This window comes from Ammospiza nelsoni, chromosome 1, assembly GCF_027579445.1.
Source record: "Ammospiza nelsoni isolate bAmmNel1 chromosome 1, bAmmNel1.pri, whole genome shotgun sequence".
Taxonomy (NCBI): domain Eukaryota; kingdom Metazoa; phylum Chordata; class Aves; order Passeriformes; family Passerellidae; genus Ammospiza; species Ammospiza nelsoni.
Window position 1 is genome coordinate 64,443,252 of NC_080633.1, and position 21,370 is coordinate 64,464,621.

The 21,370-nt window shown below is 41.5% G+C and overlaps 1 protein-coding gene and 1 long non-coding RNA gene across 5 annotated transcripts in view; both read left to right on the top strand.

Annotated features, from left to right (window-relative positions):
* The window catches only part of LOC132073135 (uncharacterized), a 1,090,256-nt gene that overhangs the window by 555,101 nt on the left and 513,785 nt on the right, over positions 1 to 21,370 (top strand). The gene's annotated exons all lie outside the window — the stretch shown is intronic.
* The window catches only part of JARID2 (jumonji and AT-rich interaction domain containing 2), a 212,135-nt gene that overhangs the window by 79,219 nt on the left and 111,546 nt on the right, over positions 1 to 21,370 (top strand). The window contains exon 3 of the mRNA XM_059471790.1: positions 12,962 to 13,097. Coding sequence (XP_059327773.1) covers positions 12,962 to 13,097 — 136 coding nt within the window. The remainder of the gene's footprint in view (positions 1 to 12,961; positions 13,098 to 21,370) is intronic.

A 21,370-nucleotide genomic window follows, 5' to 3' on the forward strand; every position in this document is an offset into this window, starting at 1 on the left:
TGTTCCTCCTCCTTGTATCTGTCATGGCCTTTGATAAGGAATTGCAGTGGGCTGAAATTACAGGTGGTTAATCTTTTGCCTGCTCACAGTGTCACAAGAATGGTGCTGGTCTGCCTGTTTTACAGGAGCAGAGGCTGGTAGCCAAGGAGGTTCCCTCTTTGGGTGGATATATCTGCTTTGCCCAGTCCATAATTGCATTCAGCCTCCAGTTCCACCATCATTACTCTTGAATGAGCTAACAAAACAGTAGACTCAACAGACTGCAAATTAAAACAAATAGAAACACAGCTCCTACACTTGCCTGGATGATTCTCTGTTGCCACCTTATTTGCCAAGAGACTGCAAGAGCTGATCCACACCTAAAAGTGTAGGGCTGTTCTAATCCAGTCTTCTTTTTTTTCCTTCTCTCTTCTGGCTACCCTGATTTGCTGTCTGCAAGCACACAGCAAAGCTGAAAACCAAAGTGGTTTGTTGTGTGCTTAAAGCGTGAAGTTCAGGTTGAGTTTATTGTTGGTACTGTGGGTATGGTTAAATCACAGACTCGGTTGCAAATGGCCTTTGTAGCCATTGCTGCGCTGCGGTGTTGCTAGATACAATTGTCCCAGTTCCTGCAATGTTTTGGCAGAAACCTGGTTTGGATAAGCCCTGCTCTGTCTAGACCCCCGTGACAATTTCATTCCACTAAAACTATCGTTTTCCACAGAGAAGCAACAGACAGCTTCCATCAAGCCCACACACTTTTCCCTTGGGAGGGTTGAAATGATGTGGCTGCTCATGCAGGAAATCCAGCCCACATAATGAAGTGCCCCCTCTTCTCCTACAGCAGGCTGATGCAAACAACCAGCACCTGATGCTGATGATCAGCCTGTGCTTCTGCCCACTCCCTGGGCAGCTGCAGTGGTGCCTGGCTCAGTGTTTGGGAGGGCTGGAGGTAGGCATTGCTACATGGGGCCCTACAGAGTTCTCCCAATATCTCAACTTTGCATTTACTCCTGCTCCAGTTGCTGAAGGTTTTCATGTCTGGGTCAGTTGTGGTGGTAACATGGAAAGCTAGATTATACAAGAGAAAGGTGATGTAGCAGGTGATTTCACCAGAGATGTTGCTCTGGATGGTTTAGCAGGCAGGTGATGTGTTGTGAAAATCACCTGCAAATGTCTTTTTTTTGAGATAAGGCTGTGATACTTGCTCATCCCTTAGCATGGTGCAGATGAAGGGTTGGAGAGTTTGCTGAAAAATGATGCAATTCTTGTACTGCTTATGATGTTTTTGCAAGGCTAAGAGCAAATAATCTTGAAATGAGCTGGCAGGTTTATGATTGGGTTTTATGAGTTTTTACAATGTTTATAATCTGGCATTGAACGTGCAGTTTAAGAGGTGAAAGGTTTAAAGGAACACAGTAGCAAAGGTGTACTGCTGAATTTCTTCTGGGTGTAATTTTAACATACATCTTAGATGCTTCCCTGGTGTGGCAGCTTTGTTGAAGTATGGCCTGTACAGTTCACAGTGAGTGTGTCGCTGAGTAAAATGGACTCCATCCATGTCACATGTTCCACAGAGGGAAGAATTGAATGGAAAATGAGATTTTGCCTTTCTCTAAGGAAGGACATGGATTGGAGACAACTGCCTTGTGTGGTGTAAGGCCCTGAAATGCAGCCTTGCCATTTCCTTTTAAATCCCAGCCCCAGAAATACTGTACATTGTCCATGCCTGCTTCTTTTCTTTGTTGTTTTTCTGGTACCAGTAAAAATGTAAAGTCTCCTACAGTCTTTAAACTGGAATTCTTAAATTATGGCTTTCCTCCATGGTACTTTTGGAGAAAATGAATACTTTTTCCCCTACTCTTTTTCTTGTGATTCTGCATCCGCTTCTTTTGATGGATGTGTGCTTCAGAGGTCCTGCCTGCAGCTGTTTGCATATGCACAGCACAAGCCTGTTCTTACTTAACTATCCATTTCTGTTTTCCTGTGTTATCTCACATTGCTCCACGGGGCTCGGTGAGCAGCAGGTTTGCTGCTGGCTAGCTTTTTGAGGTTTCTCTCATGCACAGTACTGTATTTGTCTCCTGGTTCTTTGATTTGTAATGTTTTGCCTTTGATTGCTGCAGAAGGTATAAACAAGCCTGTCAAAAGCCTTGTTTAGCGTGCAGATTCTGTGGGGGTGGCTGGCAGCCTCAGACCCTAAAATAGATCTAGCAATGAACTGAACGGCTTAAAACCCTGGGAATTTAATTTGATCTTTCTTGTTGCCTTAAATATTGGGACTGAATGAGAATTTCTCTAACAGAACAGAAGGTGAACATGTTGGTATGTGACAGTAATAGAAGAAGGGTCCAGACCTGCTGTCATTGAGATGCTCTTCTGTAATAAGAGGCTGGGCTTGGCCGTGGGTAGGGGCTTGTCTGCTGTAAGTCACCATACCTGAGGAGGGGAGTGCTGTGTCCTCTGATGTTACAGCATCCATGGGGACAGTTGTTCTGAAATGCTTCTCTGGATCCTGTTGTAGGATAGTCGTTGCAGGAAAACCTTAAGCAGTCCCTCATGGTTTTAGCATCTGTTTTATGCTGGCTTTGTGAAGGAAGAAAGAAGAAGCTGCAAAATCACGCAGGGGTTGCTTTTTCCCCGGCTTCTTTTTCATGTAGCACCATGCAGTTAGTAATATCATAGTTGGGGTTTTCAGTTGTGGTGGTGAGAAGGTAACAATGATTTGGCTTCAACGTGCTGCAACAGCTGCAGAATTCATTGGAGCTTAGAAGCCTGTGAGTTGTAGCTGTGATGCCATTTACAGCTTTTATGGAAGAGCTCTTAAATTTGTGAAATGTGTTACTTTTTGAAGTGCATTATATTTGTAATTTGAATTCTCTAAAATCCTCTCTGAGGGGGGAAAAAAAAAGGGTTGAAAATCCTCCTCTACCCTCTAAAAACACAGGGAACTCTTACCAGGCAGGGTATCAAGTCTTTTAAATTGAGTGATAGAACACATAGATGGATTTGTAAGTGCTAAAATGTCAATTAGTGCACTTAAAAGCTTAATGGTTGTCTTTGATGTACTTCTAATATCTCCAGTGTAAAGTTTGACTGTTGCCATTGATCAGGGAGTGGAGGAGGGATGAGGGGATTGAATGCCAACCCAAACAGGTCTCATGGAGCTTGTGAGTGGCAAAGCAGTACTTTGGTGTTGCTCAGTCTGAAATTCGTGACTTGTTTGCTGGGTAATATTTTGGAAGCCAGATGTATTTAATACTGAAGAGTCAGCTTTGGAAAGCATTGGAGTGTAGGTGACCTCTGCTTATATAGCTTATCTTTGTGCAGAAAATTTACTAATGTAACTTCACTGACCTGAAAATATGTTTACAGTAGCTTTAGAGTCTCCTCATACCTGTCCTTTAATTAGCTTAGAAGCAAAGAGTATAGGTTTAATTTACATCTCCCAGCTTCAATGGATACTTCCCTCCTAGCTTTAAAGGGTATTCTTCCAGTTGGGAACATAAACAAGGACAAAATGATTCTAATATAAATCTCCCTTTTTGGGTAGTAGATCAAGTAAAATCAACGTGTTGCACTTTTAGTACAATATCGGTGTGTCCATCCCAGGAGCCTGTGTCAATTCAACTGATTTGGTTCCCCATCAGGCTCAGTAAATTTGATTCAGGCACCAGTATCCTGAGGCTTCCCAGCAGTAGGTTCAGCATATTTGACTGTCATTACCCCTTCCTGGGTTAAAAGATTGACCAGTTTGGGTTTTTTTTTCCCCTTTAAATCTATTTTTATACTTGATTGCCTGAAATACAGACATCCTGTAGACTGACATGAAAGGGGAAGAAATCGAGTTAAACATTTCTAAGCTAAGACAAAAAGGACTCCTTGCATCACTCAAACCTGCTTTGGGTTACATTTATGCAAACTTGCAAGTCCATCACAGTGCAAGTTACTTGGTGGGTAGAGTTTGCCATGGCCCAGCTTTGGCAATGCCACACTCTTCGCTGCTGGCCGTGGCCCTCTTGCAAGGCTTTGGTGGTGGAGCTACTCATGTAGGCATGAGCTGCTACGGTGCCTTCAAAGTGAGTCAGGAGAGCCAAAATTTCCTCTTTGGTTCTTTTAAACAAGAGAAACCGATTCATAATGAAAAAGTTTAAAAGGGTGTGAGTACAGGGTCATCCAGCAGGGATATGGTGTCCTTCCCAGGGGTTCTTCACTTGCAGCCTCAAGCCTAGAGGACATCAAGTTCCTGGTGGGCACAGCTACATTAAACAGTGTATCTAAACTATTAGCCTTTGGGCTGGTGTACTTATTTCACTGAGGGAGCAGTCTGAGTTCTGTGTTCACAAATGGGCATTTTTGCTTACAGATATATATTATATATATAATATATATTTTCCTGTGTCATAGACAAGGCTTCAGCATGCAGGTAACACAGTCCTATGAAAGATATTGTATAAATACTGACTTCCTGTTGCACGTCTGGGCATAGATGCTGAATACATCAACAGTTCTTTGGCTTCTCTAAAATGCTGATACCGTTGACCAACCTTTGAGATGCTGTGAGACACCAAAAAATTCATCTCTTTAAATTCCCATCTAAATACTGAAGGCAAATTTGTAACACATCAGTTTCATCTTTCTCTCTTCCCTACTACTTGTATGCTATTTTGGTATGCAAAAGTGGTTAGTATTTTTCAAATTGAGGATCAGGCTTTTTCTGGTTGAGGGTGGAAGAAATTCTTAATATAATTAGCAATATGCAGCAGGATTGGATTAGCCATAGACATCTATAGGTCTTATTAGTAGACATTTAAACTGCAGAAAATACTTTTTATTTGACTCTATTCATATGACTGCATTCTAGAGCTCAAACACATTTATAAAATACTAACTGAATCAAAATGAAATTAATTAGAAAGAATATATTTGAATTTAATTATCTTGAGCTGCTGAATACTCTTTGGATACAGGGTTTTATGTGTCTATGTGAAGTGTACTTGGTGGAGAGTTTTAATTAGGACTGGAGACAGAGTAAAAATATTTGGAATGTGAAATTTATAAATGGCAGTGATTTTCAGCTAGGTGTGTAGACATTTTTTGAAGCTTGCTACCTTTCTTGCTTCTCTTTTCCCCCTCTTTTAAAGCTACTTTTATGTTCAAATTAATACCAGATCGTGAAAAAGAAGAAATCCTGTTGTGGCTCTTGGTCCTCTGCAGCATGATCAGAGTTGTCAGATCTGCAGCTGCAAGAGATTTTTTTACCTTTGTGTGTTTAATGGCTCATAGTTCTCTGTTCTTTGACAGTCCCATTTCACTGTAAAAGCGCGGGGCTGTGGATGGCACGGGACATGTGGCTGCCTTGACTACTGTCTCAGATGTCCGACATGCCAAGACTCAAAGAGCTGATTTGGCAGCTGCCCAGCAGATTTTTATAAAGGCTCAGTTGGTGGCCAGAAACCCAGGCTGTCAGAGTTGTGTTATGCAATAAATTGTTTTTCAGCAGAAGTTTCTAATCCAATTTCAGCTGTATTTCTTTTTTTTTTTTGTACTGTGTAATCAAAGATAAATATACATTATTTCATGGTGTTTCAGAGAAGTGGAGATGTGTAGTGTAAACATCACCCATCAGGTTGGTTTGTTTGAGTTTTTTTTTTAAGAAAGATGTAGACCAGTTCACCAACACAGGAAATTATGCTTAAATTATTTTGGTTTCTGCCTGGGAGGGATGTATTTGTATACAGCATACCTTTTCAAAGATCATTCAATGTACATTTCAGGAGGTGTTCCCTTCATTTGAAGAGAGCACCAGGTAAGAACCTATTTATCAAGTCATAGCTTTTGCTCAGGCGTAAATTGTCTACAAATGATGGTCAGACAGAAAATTGTACCTTGTCAGGCTGTGACCTACCTGAATCATTACAGGTCCTGCCCCAGTAACAGATGCCCTGCCACCCCTTTATATTTCTCTTTCACTTCTCTATAAGGTACATAATCCATTTTTTAAAAAGTGGGTAAGGTTCATTAGAACACAGTGAGATATTTAGGGCTCACAGTAGTTACATTACAACAAAGTTGCTTTCATTTCCTGAACACCATCTGTGATTCCCTCCCTTACCATGGCTGTCATGTTTCAGTGCCGTGGTGGGCTTGCATCTCTCCAAGTGTGAGTTGCTGTGCAAAGGGACAATTACACTTTTTTCTCTGCCCCAGCAGTAGTCACCATTTGGTCATGTGGTTGAGAATAAGGAAGCTGTTCTGGATGAAGACAGTAATTTTTCTTCTCTTGGGGTGAGATTTTCACTCTTCTAATCAAACTGGTGAAATAGGCACTTAAGGGCTAATGCTGGTACTGGGTTTGGAGCGGGTGCGTGCAATGTGGTGCCAGGTGAGTTAAGCTGGTTATCAAAACCACTCCCTCAAGTCTGAATAATTAGCTCACACCTCCATACCTCTTTCTATCAGCACATTGCCACCCTTGGTTCAGTCAGGTCCCAAAACTCAGATTTTGGGAGCAAAATGATTGTTTAGATTCCTAATCTGGCCTAAGAAAGTCGTAGCTGCAGAGTCAGTGCTATCAGTGAGATGGTTTGAGTTGAAGTTGTACTGTAAGTTGATAAATTAAAAATTAAAAAAACTTTAGACCTATCTTTACTCTGGATTTGTTTGGGCTTTCCTTTTTCTTTTTCTTTCTTTCTTTTTTTTTTTTTTTTTTTTTTGGTGTTTGTCTTGGCAGACCAATATGGGAAACAGTTGACAGCTTGTAAGCTTTCACTAGTTTCATACTGAGTAATAGTTTTCAAGAGGTGCAGTAACATCATCAAGGCCTCTTAAGTTTATGTAAAAGAAACAATTAACACACAAACCAACCATTCTTAATTATTTCATTATTTGGCCTAAGATAAATTTAGGAACTATTTTTATGCCTCAGTTCTGGGAATGACTTGTATTTGGAGATTTTGACTGTAACTCTTCTACCATAATGTATTTTTGCAAGAGCAGGTTGAAGCTCACTGGGCTTAAAAGTGCCCAAGGCCTTTAGTGACCCAAAAACCAGAGCGTTTCTCTCCCGTGCTGCTCTTCAGAATTCATCTGAAAGAAGGAAATGCAGTCCCTGGTGCAGCAGAAGGCAGTGAAAGAGTGCAGACCAATAGGAGCTTGCAGGGGATGAAAGCTGTAGAAGTGCTAAGGCAGGAAGGAGAGAGATTTTTGTTTTCTTCCACTCTTTCTTTGCCATGATAGCATTGGTTTTTCAAGTCAGGAGCTGTGATGTAATGTAAGTTCTTTGGGGAAGTTTTCTGGAAGTATGAGGGGAAAAAGTAGCTATAATTACCAGATAAACTTAAATGCTAAAACAGAGCCATTAATTGAGGAAATTTCCCCTTTCTTCATGTTAGTTAGCACATTTTTAAAACATGACCTATTTTCCTAAACTAGACAGAACAGATTACATTTTCCAGAAGGTATGAGTCACTCCACTATGAAGTCTCCAAGCTGTATCAATCTTCATCAACTTTAACCATTCATGAGTTTTTATTTTTTCTCACTGAATATAAGCAGTTTGTTTTAAATGAGAAGCTGCTACATCCTCTCTGGATAGTTAAACTTGATTAAAAGGTTAAATATTAAATAAGTGTGAACTTTATTCTGAGAGAAAGGAGGGGAGGGACCTTGATAGTAAGCGAAAGACTACAAGGATGTTATTGTGGCTATATATGAGTATAACTAGTTTGCACCATGCTCTGCTTGGATGTAAGAAGTCCAAGCAGCATGATAACTGCCAGAAGGAGCCAAAAATCTTTATTTATGGAGCTTCAGTTGAATATATTACAGTCTGGTTTCAAATTGTTCCCCTGGAAGTTCAAACTTTTGCTAGGAGTTTGTGCCAAGAGGAGCTTCCGCTGCCTGGGTCCTGCAGGTTCTCAGAGAGGGAGGTTACACCCACGGGCCAGCAGTGGGATTTCCCTCTGCAACCAGCACTTGGGGTGCTGATGGAACTTTGTGATGCCATGGAACGCAGCAGCAGGGGAAGTACGTGTGTTCATACAGCAGTCAGAGTTGGCACTTCCTCACGAGGTTCGCTCTGTGCCATGCACATACCGAGAAATCAGGCGCTGTAAATGAGTAAGGTAATTGCTAGTAAGTGCTAATCACAGTTAGCAGCAGTAACTTGCCCAGGACTGCGTGGAAGGATCTCTGTCAGCCTCTGAAGGTGAATCTGGGTTTTCCACCAATTCCTTTTTTTGGTCTGACTTTTAGAGAAAAACAGGCATTACTGTTTTCCATTGATAATGTACAGCCAAAAGGCAAAAATCACTCGCAAGTCTTAATCTAGTAAACAAACGTTTCCATCTCGGTCCTTTAGCTGAAAAGTAATTTGTATGATCTATGAAAATGTGTTGTCTGTTTTTCATGCAAAAGGCACATTTTTTTAATGTTGCTATAAATGCAGTAAAAACCACCCTTTGAAATAGTTCTCCTTCAAAAATATCCTTGAGGAAAGGGTAGAAACTTGTGATTTATTTTTCCCGTTGCTTCAAAATTACCTTCTTACATCTGCAGGAAAGACTCTCTGGGGGCTGTTGAACCAGGAAAGCATATTCATTTAGGGAATTGGGTGCCACAGTGATTTTAACCAAGTGTTGGATGCAGTGCTGGAAAAGGAAAAAAGAGGGAGCTTGTGTTTTTGTTGTTTTGCTTTTTTGCAACCTGGCATGAAGAATGAGGTCAGGAGATGCGTGCTTGGGAAAGACCCAAAGAGAGAGCTGGAAGGATGCCAGCCTCACTGAGTCATAACACACACATGCTTATAAGTATCTTTGTACCTTACTAAGTCCCGACTTTTCAAATAAAACAATCACTGCTGTAAAAGTATTTACATAAAAATTAAAGCAAATAGCATGGAGTGCTGCATGCATTCTCCCTTGTTCCAGCTTTGTTTTACCCTGTGAACTATGACTCCTGTTTGCTTAAGGCAAGGCTGGGCCAGGCTGAAGAATGCTGTATCTGCAACGAAGGAAAGGAGAAGCTTGAGTGCTGCTTCTGCCCAAGGAGCTCAGCAGCTCTCATGATTTCAGGATGACGTTTCACCTGCTCAGGAGGTGCTGTTAAGCCTGCCTCTTGCTTCTGCTTTTTAAAAATTATTATTTGAGTATAATTTTGGAATTATAGGAATTTAGGAAGGCTGTGTGCAAGTGACATGTGCACACCAGGCAGCTGGCCTGCAGGGAACAAGCACCTAAGGTGTAGGTGAATGGTGAAAGGTACAGGTGGTGCACATTTTGATTTCTTTGCAGATAAAAGCACATTATGTATTGATATATAAAAAAAAATTGTTATGTATTGATTAAACATGTATTATGGTCACTGAAGTTCAGACATAAATGTACAATGTGTGGTTCCCTGTAATGGCATAACCAAGAGGGTGGCATGTTTTTTTTTTATTTTGAATTAGAAATTTAAAGGAAATTATGCAGTTGTGTTTCTTAATTCTGCCCCAGGGTCTCCTTGGCTGTTTACATCAGTTAGTTTTATTCTGAATTTATAAGATAATCTTGTTGTCATATTGGGAGGCAGAAATAATCTCAGCTAACCTGTAGTGAAGGTTGTGGGCTTGTGGTGATGAACCTGCAGTTTAAGATGTTATTCAGTCCTTTTTTGGGTCTGAGTCAATATTGGACAATCCATTAGTTCCCCATAAGTCGTTTCAATGGCTAATTACTTGCACAGTTGCAGAAATTGTTCTTTAATTCTGTCTTACATTTTCCTGAATTGAGTTCCAGCTGTTGGACGATGTTATACCCCTCTCTGCCAGCCTTGAGAGCCATCTATTAACAAATCTCTACTCCCTGTGGAAATATGTAAAGGCAGCAATTGAGTCAGTTCCTTTGAGCTTGGATTGGGGGTGGGGGTGGCGGGGTGGTGTTGAGAAGTTACATAGATTAAATTTCTCAAGGCTTTCACTTGACCATATTTCTAAACAGTTTTGGGTGTGTGTATGTTTTGCTAAAGTGAGATAACTCTTGCAGTTGGTGGTGGTGTGAGTGCAGAGCGGGCACACAACTGCTTTCCCTCCATTGGTGTGACGAGGCAGAGGCAATGAGACCCATGTGATTATGGTCAAATGTGTCAGGAGCTGGAGCTGTGGCTCAGCTGGGCTCTGAGTCAGCTGCTCTCAGCACTCGGCTGCTTTTGTGCCACGGGCTCCAGGGAAGATGCACTTGGCGATTGTGAAACATTTTTATTGCTCCTGCAGTATGGAGCCGTGTGAATACAGGTGTTGGCAGCAGCTTAGCCCCTTATTCTGCTGAGCTTGGATAGCACACAGTGTTGGAAAACTTGAGGACTTTGTTTCAAGCTGGGTGGTGTGTGCAGGGGAAGCCCACAGCAGAGTGGTGCGTGCAGGCCAGGGGCTGCAGCCAGGACACCTCTGGGCTGGTGGGGGGAGAGTCTCCATGTGCATTTCTAGGGGCAGCACTGCTGCTCCACGGGGCAGATGGAGCCAGTATGGTTCATCTGGAGTTTTACAGCTCCAGGAATTAAGTGTGGTGGGAAGTTGCTTCAGTGGGTGCTAAGGTCTTAGTTTCCACCTTCTGGGCCCCATTTCTTGGCTGGTGGTACTAATGCTAAGGCAGCCCCAGGCTGGTGGGACCGTGTCCTGCATGTTGCTTGCACCAGGAGACACTTCGGCTGCCAGAAAATTTGGTATCCTTTTGCATCCAACATATTGCATGGGGAGACCCAACACATTGCCTGGGGGAGAGGGAGATGACTCCAGGCACTTCACAAGAGGATGACCTAGACCAGAGGCTGCTGGTGTGCAGTGGTGAGTGCCTTCCCTTCCACAGGAGGGACTGTGGTGGCCTCCTTCCTCAGGAGGGACTGCAGCCAGCTGGTGCCAGGGCACAAGTCCTGTGCTCAGCAGGTGCCAATTTAAAGACCAGTCCTATTGGCAGGTTTCACCCTGTCACTTTGAAGCAGTGAACGCTGCCATGTACTCCTTGCAGTGAGATGTTGTGGCAGAGTGGATTTAATTTCTTCTGATTTTATTTCTTAAATTTTATTTTTTAATATTTTTTTCTGGATTTTTACCAGGGTAAAAGGGCCATTGAGGTCAGGAACTGCTGGGTATTTTTGTGCAGCTTCCAGTATAAATGCCAGTGAAGGGAGTGGTGTCCACAGGCCTGTGTCCATAACATGGACAGGGGCTGGAGGTGCCCTATAACTGTTTCCTAACTGAGCCTGACTGCCTTAAGGCCTTAGGTAGTTCCTGTGAAGCAGAAATGCATGATGTGCCATTGGGTCTTTGTTGGTGGGAATGTAAATGAGGGCATCCTTGGACAAGCTTTGTTCAAATTGGGCTGCAGCCCTCTCTGTTTAGTGTTGCTTCTGGTTAGGGCTGAAGCTGTGTTGGCAGCAAAATGGTAAGCCAGAGTTGTTTGTGTAAACCTTTGTTGACAAAATAACTGGATGTACTACTCCTTTTAAAATGCTTGCCGAGAGATTTTTTTGTCTTTTTTTGGTTGCTGTGGGTGTTGGGTTACAAAGTTTGATTTCTTGGCCCAGAGCTGCCTGTACTCTAAAACTCTCTGGGCATAGCTCAGTCTTCTTCAAAGTGTAGTAGCTTGTCCCTCGTGCGAAATGCACATCCTGCTGCCAAAATGCTGGCTGCTTTCACTGCACTCATTGTGTTGCTTTTTTTGTTGGTGGTGGTTTTTTTTTTTGTTTTGTTTTGTTTTTTAACCCCTGCCAAGTACTTTGTCCTAGAATTTTTTGGGAGGGAGGGTGAGGGGTGGAAATGTTTTTGATCACAATTCAGCTGCTGAATTCCAATATGTCATTAGAGGAGCAAAGAAAAAGCTATCTCTGGTCACCCTAAATTATGCTTATTTTTTTGGAAGTTGGCAGTGCCTGTCTTTTCTTTGGCACATGGATGGTCTTAAGCTCTCCTGCCTCCTGGTGGGGATTGCTGATGGGGCTTGTGGAGTTTTCAGTGAGAGGTGACAGTATGCTGTGTGGTACACTTACCACTTAAGGTCTGCCTAGAAAGGTCAATCTTTTGCTTTGGCAATGATGTAGCCCCTGAGGAAAAGGGCAAGAATGCTCAACCAGAGATTTCCAAAGACCCCAAGAGACAATTACGGGGCTTATGAAAATATGATGACTTACCTATGTCGCTTATGTCTTTATATCAGTTTGCTGACTTAATTTATTTGAATGCTAAAGGCTTTAGGGAAATACTTTTCCAGGGAGTTAATGTTTTAACTCAAGTGAATATACTAAATTTGACATAGACTAGTGTTCCTTTTGATAAATTAGCATTTGTCTCCTAAAAATAAAGTAGAAAACATATGCCCCATGAGCCAAATTCCACTTGGCTTTATGCTGAGATAAATTCAGAATAACTTCATTGTTATCAGTATACAGCTTCATTATAACACTGCAATTAATGCAAAACACGAAACCAGAAAGAAAAATAGCCTGAGCCAAGAGACACAAACGAAGGCCAAGATGGCAACAAGAGAAGTTGGTTCACCAAACTTGCCTCTTCAATTTCTGCAACATTCATTTTAGTGTTTTGTTGGGTTTTTTTTCCCCTCCTTTTAATTACCTGGGAGAACACTTCCTGGCTGTGATAAATTTCTCCATGACGGATTCATTATAAGGATTTTAACAATTAAGTTTTACCTCCTGCCTAACACCTGGTACATGCCTACTGCTGTTTGCAGAATAAAGGATTAGAGGGGCTAATGCTCTGATTTGATAATACTTATGTTTCTGTTCTCTGTTAGAGCTGATCAAGTTGTATTTTCTTACATAGTATTCTTCTTCAGTTTTTCTTTTTTTTTTCTTTTTTTTTCTTTCACTGGGTTAAAAATAATCTGCATAGCCTTAGGTTTTGGAGGTTTATTTGGTTTTCTTTAGATTTTTGTTTTGTTTCAGGTGCACGCAACTAATGCCTCCTTTCTGTTTTCATCTCCTTTAGGATGACAGTGATGGGATTCCCTGGTCAGAGGAGAGGGTGGTGCGGAAGGTCCTTTATTTGTCACTGAAGGAGTTCAAGAATGCACAGAAGCGGCAGCACAGCGATGGCATTAGCGGGAGCCTCAAGGCAGTGAACGGTGAGACACCTGTGTGCTACTGCTGCAAGGACTCAGTCCTTCTTCCATGCTCTAGCAGGGAGGCAGGCCAGTGTACCTTCTGGCATGTACACTGTGCCCTTTGCATCTGCACAGGGGAACTTGTTTCTGCAATGCTTGAAATGCTAGCGTTGAAGAATCTGTATGTTTTGGTTTCTGGCTAACTGATTTAGATGGGGATAAGGGTGGAGGGCAGGTGGGAGGACAGGGACAGGCTGCCAATCCAGAGAAAAGGAGTCCTTCTAGTCAGTCTGCTTCCTGATGTGCTAAATATGTCAGCTGATAAGGTAACCATTTAGAGGTGATTGGCTTCAGTTGCCTTGGGGAAGTACACTTGGACAGAATTTACATACTGTCACTTAGATACAAGAAAAACTGCATTGCCAGCATCTATCTCTGGAGTGATCCAAGTCCACAGGTGAAGTAGCACAGGATCTACATACAGAGTTTAAGGGCTGAGAAGACACAATTGCTGTGACATTGGACTCCCCTGGTTTAGTAGCTCACAGAGCAGTTGTTTAAAGGTATTACAAGGAGATGCAGACAAGCTTAGATGACAGGAGCTTGAAAGGAACTGAATTTCATTTCTTCAGTGCTCTAGTCAGTTATTATCTGTTGCTTCCCCTTCCCTTAAAGCTTGCTTTAAAAATCTGTGGTATCCTGAGAGGTGAATATAAAGTGTGTCTCTTTCAGATTCACTTAGACCCTTACTTGAAAAGGCTTTGTCATGCTAGCTTGAGCCGTGAAAGTGATGACTAGCAGGATTCAGATTTCTGGGCAGGCTTACAGTTTTCACTCACAAGAGCTTATTTGTTTCTTTATAGAGGTTTATGGCAGTTCCTTTTAAGCATGTGCATAACTATACATGTGCTAATGCATTAAAGCAGCAGCTGGGTGCTTGCTTGGTAGGTTATTCATATTTATATGTGGCTTGTGTTGTTGACATGGTGAGTCAGATTCCACTGAGTGTTACCGCAGACAAGGCAAAAAACTCGGGGAATGGCTGGATAACTACAGGCAGCATGATAAAGTCACCGTATTGCATAAGAAATTGCAAACTCCTTAATGTGATTAAAGAAGACCTCAGACTTCCCAGTTCAGTAGTAATATCAAATGCTGATCTGATGGGAAGGGGCATCTAGGTTTAAGAGCAAGCCATTTATAAGCTTGGAGGTGTACACAAAACAGCATTGGCTTTTTTCTTTCCAACACCTCTGCATCATTGATCTTCTGTCAAACATAATTTCTCTTGGAAAGTTTCTTATTCCATTGTGGGGGTTTTGTTTAGTGAAAGGAAAAAAGTCCAAAGGCATGAAGCACAGTAATTGTGTGTTAGGAGGCTTTGATAATGTGCCAGGTTACAGGATGACTGAGGTTTTCATGGTGTCTAGTTTCTCCAAAGGCAGCTTAGATAAAAAGTGAGTTGGCTGGGAATGCTGTGTCAGTGCAGGTACCAGACATGGAGGATGCCACTGCCTTCCCCTGGCACCTGCAGAGCTCACATCTTCAGAGCTTTTCTCCTTCACAGAAATAGATGACCAGTTATTTGAGGGTTCGGGGTTTTTATTTGAGCCAGAATAAAATTCCATGTTGCTTTCTGTTTGCTGAATGATTTTTTAAAAGTCCTGTCTTGGCATTGCTCTGTTTCAACATCTCTGTCCAAAAGCATTTTTTTTAGCCATTGATATTTAGAAGAATGTTTCATTATGCATAGAAAAATGAGCAAAATGGAGGAGGATTGATATTGTGCAGTGACATCAAGAAAATCAATTTGAAAATGCAATTTGTTCATTACATTAAAAAAAAAAGTAGCCATATTTTTTCAAATCCGTGGGCCTCTATGGACTGGGAAAAAACGGGTCATGCTGAGAAATTACTGAGCTATTTTGAATTCAGGGAAATGTGTAGTCTTTTAAGGATGAGTCCTAGATCCGAGATTTCATACTGTTGGGAAGAAAAAATGTTTCCTTGTATGTGTCCTTCGTTCACCTTGCAGGCCACATCCATTGTTTTTTGCATGCTGCTCCATGGGGTAGCATGTGGTTAAATATAGTTTTATGTGAGTGACCCATTTTTTTATTAATTCATTTATGTGACTGTTGAAAATGAAATAGGTCACCTTTCAGCACCTGGCAAATGTAACCATTTTCAAAAGTGGAAAGGAAAGGTGTGAGGGGGATTCAGGCTGTCTGAATTCCCTGCTCTGTGCAGGAATATGGATTGGTCTTGTGTGCTTGTAGTAGCTGAAGGGACTGCAAACAGCTGGGTAGCAGGATTTCATCTTTGTGCCACCATCTGTAACGCAGAGACTTTCTGTAATGAGAGACTTTCTCTGGTCTAGTTTTAGAACAGCCATTTCTTACATTTACTTATTCATAGACTTGCACTTTGTTTTAGTAGAAAATATTTATTTGTAGCAACAGAAGAAGTTAAAAGGTACCCCAGCTCCTTGCAACTTGTGTCTTTAAGTATTTTTTATGTATTTGGAGCAGCTGAAGTTTGATCAACATGCTAGAAAAGTTCCTTTGCCAGTGTTGTGAAGCTGCAGCTAAACTTGGATGAAAATGATTGGCAATTGTATTTCATCTGGTGAGTTCAGTAGTATCATTAATGATTTGGTAGCTGGAATAATGGTGCCTCTTTGATTGATAGTGTGAAAAGCAAATTAATTTTAAATGTGGAAGATGAACCTATTAACAGAAGTCTTTTCTGTGTTAAAGTTTCTGCAAGCTCTGATGTGCTGGTGATGGCGCAGAGACAATTAACTTCTGTGCCTCTGAATAGTAAAAATTAAATTTAAAATAAATAAAAATTGAAATTACTTCTGGCAATTTTATATATGATAATACCTTAGCTGTCTCTGTCTCACTAGTAAATCTACTTGATATCCTGAAAATAAGCCTACCATTTTCAGTTTGTGTCTGAAACCCTGTTACTTAAGTGGTTCCGATTAAAGAGAAAGGTGAGTGAGTATATTTTGGTTGCCATATCAGTGGTTATATTGCATGTGTGTTTATGTTGACTCTGGATATTTGCAGAGTATAGATCAACACCATACAGCATGTCTTTGTTTCCTACATGTTCCTCTTCAGCCCTTGGGAATTTAAAATTTGAAGGAGGTGCTTGTGCTGCTTGTCATGAAACTCTCTGCAGCCCTAAAAGGGATACTGGAACTCTGATTATGGAAACAAGGTCATGTGCTGGAAAATCCCACTGGGATTTCTTTAGTGATTTTGATTACTGCTGCTTGTCATTTGCCTTAGGATTTTAAGAATAGGGATTGGTGTTCGGAATAGTGATACCAATTTTCAGAGATCCTCATCTAAAAGGAGAACTAAATCCTTTGGGAAATTGTTTTCTTCTTGTGCAGCTTAAAATGTGAGATAGGGCTATAAAAAAGGCAATGAAAGATGTAATAATGGCTTGCATTCTGTTGATGAGAGTAAATCCAGTACCCTCAAAAGACTATATCATAAAACAAACTTTTATGACCTAAGACTTTGAGTTCTGTTTTTCAAGACTTGCAATAAAGTAATCTGTGATGCAGAAGTGCACTTCTTGAATGGAAAAAGTGACAAAGTTTCCTTATTTGTTTAAGATGGTTGGTTAATCTACAGAGATGACAAACCAGACGTTAGAATTATTCAAGCAGATAGTTTGTTTTCACCAGCTATACTTTGTCCTAGAAAGGTGTCATGGCAGTTTCCAAACATGTCATCTAGGTTAAGCTCACAGCAGGCATTATCTGTTTATGAAATCAGATGTATGTGAGGGAATGCTTTGGTTCAAAGCAGAAGTTGAAGTCCTCTTCGTTAAGTAAATAAAGGGATGAGTAAAAAATTGTAATTTTTCTATTCTGAGAGATTTCACCTTATGTTTAAGGTTGTTAAAGGAACTTACTTATTTTGTGTGTGTACTTTAAATGGAGTGGGAACCGTGTCAGCACATGCATGGAGGTCATGGTTGGACCATAAATTCTCTGGTGCCCCTTTCTCCCATCACAGAATCATCTTGGTTGGAAAAGACTTCCAGCCTTTGTCTGATCACTACCTTGTCAACTAGACCACAGGAGTAAGTACTACATCCAGTTGTTTCTTTAACATCTCCAGGGATGGGGGACTGCACCACTTTGTACTGGTCTGCTTCTGCCCTCAGCCATTCCCACATGAAGGTTCATGTGACTTTTGTTGGAGAGTTGTTTTTTTCCCATCTCCACACTGAGAGGCAGCAGTCTCTGAGACAGTTCTTGGTGGGACTGTGGTGCCAGACCCAGTGGCAGCACCAGCCTCTGATTCCTGGGTTCTTCCCATTCCTTGGCTTCCACACTGGTTGTTCAAGCCAGCTGAGGCAGGCAGCAGTGCATTCTCAAAATAGCTCTTTTTGTCATTGATGCATGCATTTTCAAGTATTTTCTGCTCACTGCATGGGAGTTTCTGTCCATGCTTCCCAGTGAGTAATGTTGAAAGGAAGGTGCCCAGTGATAGGGTGGCATGGGACTGTCTTTATCTGACTTCAGCTTGTTGGGGAAACCTCTTTTCCTGGCCCTGTAGATGGTACTCCAGGCATGGCATGAAAATCACAACAGATGTGGTAGAAATGCCTAAACACCACTAAGCTGGGTGCTCCAACTCAGTGCCATGCATTATCTGCCAAAATCTAACTAAGAGAGGATGGCAGCAGCTGCCAGCTGGGCAACCATGCCTTCCCTTAGACCACATCTCTTCTGACTCCTGCAGATGAAAACACAGCAGCCCTTAGGGGGAAGTGCTGTTGTTTCAGCTGCGCCTCTGTGTGCCTAGAGCGCTGTGGGTCTCCTTCCCTGGCTGGGTCTCTACTCAGCCTTCAGTTGTGAACAAGAAAACAGCCCTCTTCATTCACTGTGATGGTTCAGATATACTGATAACTTCATCTCTCTTATTTCTGAAGGCTGCAATTAAGTACTGCAAGAAGGTTTTATGCTAACGTTTGTCTAGGGAGCTTTTCACTCCATCAGTGATGTGAGATTGCATTTGTTGACAGTGGGTAATGTCTGTCTGTCTCCTAAGCTTAATAGAAGATTGTAACTGTGCCAAGGACCCTTGTCTTTAAGTGGATTTAAAAAATGCATTTACAGAAACAGAAATACCTCTTTCAACTTTGCAGTATTTTCCCTTTACGTTCAGAGTAAACAGTCTTTTTGGCTAGTTTAAAACGTGATTAAATATAGATGTTTTCAGCTAAAAGGTTCAGAAAATAAGCATTTGAGCAAATTTGTCATGGCACTCAACATCACTTTCACTTTGGTGCTAGCTGTCAAGTGAATTGAAAGATTAACAAATAAATAACTAGATGTTTGAGTTGGGCTTCATTAAAATTTTCTAAATCTCGTTTCCTTTCTTTGTTTTCTAGAATAGAATTAATTTTGAGCCTGCCAGGGACTTGCCTGTTCATTGGCTGACATGGGTTCTTCTTTGCCTTTTCTATCATCACCATTTATAAAAAATTTTGCAGGCCAAATTATGCCCTCAGTAATGTCAAACGAATTTGATTATGTCCATCCAAATTGTGCTCCTGTCTTAATAAAATTTCAGTGTTTAGCAAGACTGATAGAAAATTTTATTTCACAGGACACCCATATCCCTTTCCCCCTCAAATGTAACAGGGATGGATATTTCTTTAACCTGTGAAACAGAGAAATTGTAGAATTGATTTTCTTAAAATTTATTTCATGACCATATAAAAAAAGCTTCTGTTGCTCCTGAGTGCATTTCTAGGCAAACAAATTCTAAAAATAATCTTGCCTCCTTGTATGTTGCTAATCATAGGTAATAGAAAATGAAAATGGCAATGAGGGATCTGCAGAAGCGTGTGCATTATCTGTAGCAGACTGAGTTATTGTAGGCCTAAAATAAATAAGTTGAGGAAAGGTGAGAAAGAGTTCAGCAGTAGCTGATGAATCTGGCCTCCCTCCTTTCACCTCGTGCCTTTTGCTGGCTCTGCCATTTTCCTGCCCATGCAGTTCAGCCAGTCCAGAGTACTAACATGGCAGAAAACTAGCCCAGAAAAAAAATATTAAAAAAAAGAAGTAAGTGTCTTCTAGTTCAATAAACTACACATGTTCATTAAGAGGTTAGGTGAGCACCATGTGCTCATTTGGTGGAAATGGGGGAGCAGAGTACCTTGACTGAAAGTTGGAGGAAGAGGGTATCAGAGTCCTCATCCCTTTTGATAGTAGTGAGCTGCTTGACCTGGCACGTTCATCTTGTCTAACCACAGCCTTAGGATTGGCGCAGTCATCTCGTCTAAGCACAACCTCAGATGCTAGAAGGGACAACTGTTGCCAGGAATATGAACAAAAAAAGATTCCGCTTAAAAGTTCATTGAAAAGTGCTTCACAAGTGTAGGCATTAGGTTTATGTTCCTCTTAAAAACAAACAAAACAAAAATCAACCCATTGCCAGCTGGTCTAGGGAAGTGATTGTCCCGCTCTGCGCTGCGGCAGCCTCAGCTCAAGTCCTGTGTGCAGCTTTGGATGCCACAATATAAGAAATATATAAAGTTGCTAAAGAGTCCAAAGGAAGACTCCAAAGATGGTGAAGGGCCTGGACGGGAAGCCATAGGAGGAGCAGCTGAGGTCACTTGGTCTGTTCCACCTGGAAAAGGGGAGAGCTTATCACAGTCTGTGACTTCCTCGTGAGGGGAAGAGCAGGAGCAGGTGCTGATCTCTTCCCTCTTGTGTCCAGTGACAGGATTCAAGGGAATGGCCTGAAGATGTGTCAGGGAAGGTTTAGGCTGAATACTTGAAAAGGGTTTTTGACCAGAGGGTGGTTGGGCCCTGGAACAGGCTCCCAGGGAAGTGATCATAGCACCAAGCCTGACAGAGTTTGAGAAGTGTTTCGACAATGCTCCCAGAAATGGTGGGACTTTTGGGGATGGTGCTGTACAGGCTGAGAGTTGGACTTGATAATCCTTGTGATTATCAAGGATTACTCAGGATATTCTGTGATTCTATCAACCATCTCTAACACCCCCAAAACCCCACAAATAAATGCACCAAGAAAGCCCACCCAAAACAAAAAAAAGATAAACCCACCACTTACATAGTGGTGAAATTTGTTGCATTGACTCTCCATGGGACAAAGCTTGGCCTGAACATCAACAGAGAAAACAATTTTGTTTTCCTTGACTCGGGGTGGTTTTGCAAAGCTGCTGCCTTGGGTTTGTTTTCTGTATTAGCAGTCTGAAAAGCAGTCTTGAGTGTGGACAGACAAACTTTTATTCTCTCTTTATCAACTGTAAAATCTCCAGCCTAAATTTACACCATGGCATCTTTTTGGCTGGTATTTACAACCAAAATAATTGTGGTGGTTTTTTGTCATAGGATTGCCGGATCTGTCCAAAATTGTACCTTTTGTCAATCCTAGTTTGCCTGTTTTGGAAATGAGAATAAGACATACCCCTGCATCTGTCATTAAAATAGCATGCTCCATTTTATTAAGAAAATAGGAGTGTAATGGGAAATAAAATGAGTATTACAAGTAAGTGCAGAGAGAAGTTTCACACATACACACAGTGTAATGCAGTTTACTGTAGTCAATCCTAGGGAACTGTATTTTCTGAAACTGTCTCTGCTTGCTTTGAAGGAGGCTGTTGCTAATTATTTTTACACTGCAGTGTTGAGCTTTTAGTGCAAGAATACACTTGAGTGCTTTCAGAGTATTAGAGAGAATATGTTTTCAGCCTTCAAGGGACTGTCTTGTGTCCTAGAACCTTCACAGCAGTTTGTATTTGATGTGGGGGCATTTTAGAAATGACTTTCTGTTTTAAATAGTTTGAGAACTATTTGCTCCAGCAGGACATTTCCGAGGCCATTAGGCTGTGTTTAATTGGAGCAGGTGTCATGTGTGCTGTAAGCCCTACTGTGTCAACCCTGGCAGTGAAGTGGTTTTAGAAGAAAGAGCAGAGATTCTGTAACTGCTGATGGGCACAGTAGCCAATTCAGCAAGTTGCCTGACACAGCTGCCAATGTACCATACTCTTCACCTCAAATGCCCTACAGTGTTCAGAGGCCTTGGCTTGTTAAGAGTATGGGATGACAGTCAAAGTGGGTTCAGGGATCCTTGTAGTGATGTGGAGTAAACTGAAAGCACCAGTAGATTGGCATCACGTTATTTTAGGTGTCATCGATCCACATCTGAATGTAGAATTTCTAATGTGAAAAGTAAGAAAATCAGTCCCCTTTTTAGAGCACTGAAACTCTTCAGGAATTAGTCACA